Source organism: Protopterus annectens, chromosome 4.part0, assembly GCF_019279795.1.
Source record: "Protopterus annectens isolate FY-2018-M chromosome 4.part0, PAN1.0, whole genome shotgun sequence".
Lineage (NCBI taxonomy): Eukaryota > Metazoa > Chordata > Ceratodontiformes > Protopteridae > Protopterus > Protopterus annectens.
This window is the reverse complement of record NC_056733.1, coordinates 725,077,107-725,080,603: the sequence shown is the minus strand read 5'-3', so window position 1 is coordinate 725,080,603 and position 3,497 is coordinate 725,077,107. Positions and strand designations below refer to the sequence as shown.

General features: G+C 36.2%; 1 gene segment (V, D, J or C); it reads right to left on the bottom strand.

Moving 5' to 3' along the window:
• Positions 1-1,202: 1,202 nt before the first annotated feature.
• Positions 1,203-1,975, bottom strand: LOC122800312. The segment is given in 2 exon segments: positions 1,203-1,651; positions 1,885-1,975. Coding segments are annotated over 2 exon segments (495 nt in total).
• Positions 1,976-3,497: the final 1,522 nt, after the last annotated feature.

Genomic DNA, 3,497 nt, shown 5'->3' with positions numbered 1-3,497 from the left:
GCACTCATTTTTATATATTCAGTCATTCGTTAATTGGATAATTAAAGCACTAAACAATCAAGTAGATTTAAAAAGACAAATTCTCCAAAAAAAAGAAGAAAGGAATAATTTTGTAAACACAGTAAAAATGAAATACATTAAATATAACAAGTGTGCCAACATTATGTTACACAAAACATTAATGATTGATAAAGCCACATCAGATTCCTGAAGTGTAATTGCCACACAATACATTTGCTATATTTGGTATACTGTGCGGCATGCATGGGATACTACATGGGCAAAACAGAATGTGCCATACGTAATAGAAGATATGAGCATACCAATGATATCAAAAACAAGAAGGATAATAATGCTTTATACAAACATTCCATTTCTTACACTGGTTTTTCACAATATAAATTTAGGATTCTTGACATTATTATAGTGACCCCCAGGGGTGTTGACTGGAAAAACATTAAATAAGAAAGAGTTGCAGTGGCAGTTAAGATTAGCGGCAAACACCCTCCCTGGGTTAAATGACTTCCTGTCCATCAAACCTATGTTAAAGGACAGAGCAAATAGATTTTAAAGCATTAATGTTTTGTGTAACATAATGTTGGCACACTTGTTATATTTAATGTATTTCATTTTTACTGTTTTTACAAAATTATTCCTTTCTTCTTTTTTTTTGGAGAACTGGTGTTTTTAAATTTACTTGATTGTTTAGTGCATTAATTATCCAATTAACCAATGACTGAATATATACAAATGAGTGCTTTTGGGCTTTCTACTTTATTCTGAAGAAGTCTCCTTTTGTGAGATGAAAGTGCTTATGTATGGTTTTTAATAAAAGTATCTATTTATTGTCCATAGCAGTCACACCTTTTATTTTTATCTTTAAGATTAGTTATGACACAGGACTACATAATAATATAAATCATCTGTACTTGCCACTGCAATTTTGCCAGAATTTGTTGATTCTAATGGAGCACCTATTGATGATTTTATGCATTGTAGGTAGAAGATCCCCCCCCCCCCCCAACATATTGCCTGTCAGAAGTATATTAGCAGTACTTGGCATACAAGTTCATGGTGGTGACAAGCAGGCTGGGGTTAGTGCAGAACAAACATTCCGATTCCACATGTCATCCAGGCCAGCTCCATGGTGAAGGCAATGCAATTTGTACATGCCTTAAGTCATTCTGCTGTTAATTACAATTTTAAAATATGTTTAATGGCCACATCTTACTGTGAGCAGTAGTATTTATACTTAGTGCAGCTGTACACACAGTTCTGGTAATGCAGAAAGTTATTGTTTCAGTTTCTTCTATAACTGTATCACTGTGTACTCTGTTACTGCTATCCCATATAGCACAGTAATAATCTGCATCCTCCTCTGCCTGGACACTAGAGATGGTTAAGTAACAGATGTTCTGAGAATTGTCTTTGGACCCAGAGAACCGAGCTGGGACCCCAGTGCCTTGGTGCTTGCTAGAATCAGAATAGTATCTCAGAAGGTATCGTGGAGCAGTTCCAGGTCGCTGCTGGTGCCAGTACACCCAGTAGCTGCTGATGCTGCCCCCACTCATAGTGCACGGCAGTTTGGTTGTTTGTCCCAGAGACACAGACTCTGTGGGAGGCTGAGACAGGCTGGGCTGGGACCTGCAACCTGAAAAAATATAAAATATTTCAGTGTAACTTTTATGCAGAACCATTTGAAAATTATATTTACATTTAACCTGGGCAAATGCTAACAGAACTACTTGTATTTGAACAGTGCTCATGACTAAAGAACCACAGCACAAATTTAATCATTTTAGCATTATATATATATATATATATATATATATATATATATATATATATATATATATATATATTATTTATGAAACTGCCCCTTACATGTCCAGGAGATTGTGATCAGGGTAAGGACTACAGACCAGTACATTTTGGAATGATGCAGACAGTTATAGGATCAGGCAGCCCTTGGATGAATTTCTATCTGCTAGTAATGTTCAGCTGTGACCTAAAAATGTTATAAATCAGTGAAGCCTCCATTTTATGCAAATACCTTTTTCATGTTTGTTTTCCATCCCCCTATAGTTTAATAGCTGCAGGTATTTTCATATGTAAATGTTCCATCTTGTGAAATACTCAGAGTATTACATTTAGCAAGCAGGCTAGGTTTTTGACTAACCTTTTCTGAACTCTGATAATATCCATAAAGAAGTTATTGTGTATCCATCTCAATTGTTTCTACCTGACTGATGATTTTAGACTGTGAACAGTCATCCTAAATTGCTAATTGTGATTTTTAAGCTTTCTGAGTGACTTATTGTTTTCTTAAATTATTTATTTTTTTCTTAAATAAAACATCAGTTTACCTTTTGTCAATTCCATCATGTATTCCCATACTAAAACCATCTTTTTATTGGGACTATTATTTAGCATTTTCAGTACTATTGATGTGACAGTTGGTATCCTATTGCTGATCAGTAAAGTTAGACAGTAAGTATTAAAATTCTGAGGTACTGTAATGTCACAGCGCCCAGGGCAACAGTTTCACACAGACACACACACACACACACACACACACACACACACACACACACACACACACACACACACACACACACATAGTAACACATGCACATGCACACAACATGCACACGAATGCACATGCACTCATATACAGACACACACACACACACACACACACACACACACACACACACACACACACACACACACACAGTGAAAATATGAATATCCAGTGCATTCAGTAGATGTAAGTGGAGTTCTAATCCCTAAGTTGCCATTTCTAGATAGCAGTATGAGGAGATCCCTCTTTCTGAAGGACATACTGACCAACTTATTGTAGATAGTGTGCAGTAACTGACAGAGGCTGCCTTCTTTGACATTTGGCATCTTTATCGCATAATCGAAGTTTTAAAATATCGAATCTGATATGGTCGAGACCATATCATCGAAGTTTTAAAACTTTGAATATGTAAAAAAAAAAAAAATAACAAGATGACTTACCTAAACCTTTCAAGCAGGGGGGGGCAAGCCCCCCTGCACCCCCACATGGTGGGGCAGCAGCCCCCACACCCCCTGCTACTTAAATATACCAACTCCAAGATCGCACTACAGTGCAGAAAAGGGAAATTTTCCCTTCGGAGATGTCTGTTAAAACGTTCGATGTTTCAAAACTTCAATGATATGGTGCCGACCATATCAGTTTCAAAGTTTTGAAACTTTGACAAATCAATATAGACCCGACATTTGGAATTCTAAAGAAATCATTATTTATTAACTTTGTAACCAAATTGGTCTTTTTCAGCCACAACCCAAGCCACACTAGCAGGAAAAAATAGAAAATTTATGTAAACAGTATCAACCAGCATATTTTAATAAGGTAAACCCAAGTACCTGGAAATAAACTAGCACAGACATAGGGAGTACTTGCAAAATGTTACACAAATAATGCTTAGAGTTTAGGATTAAAATCCAGA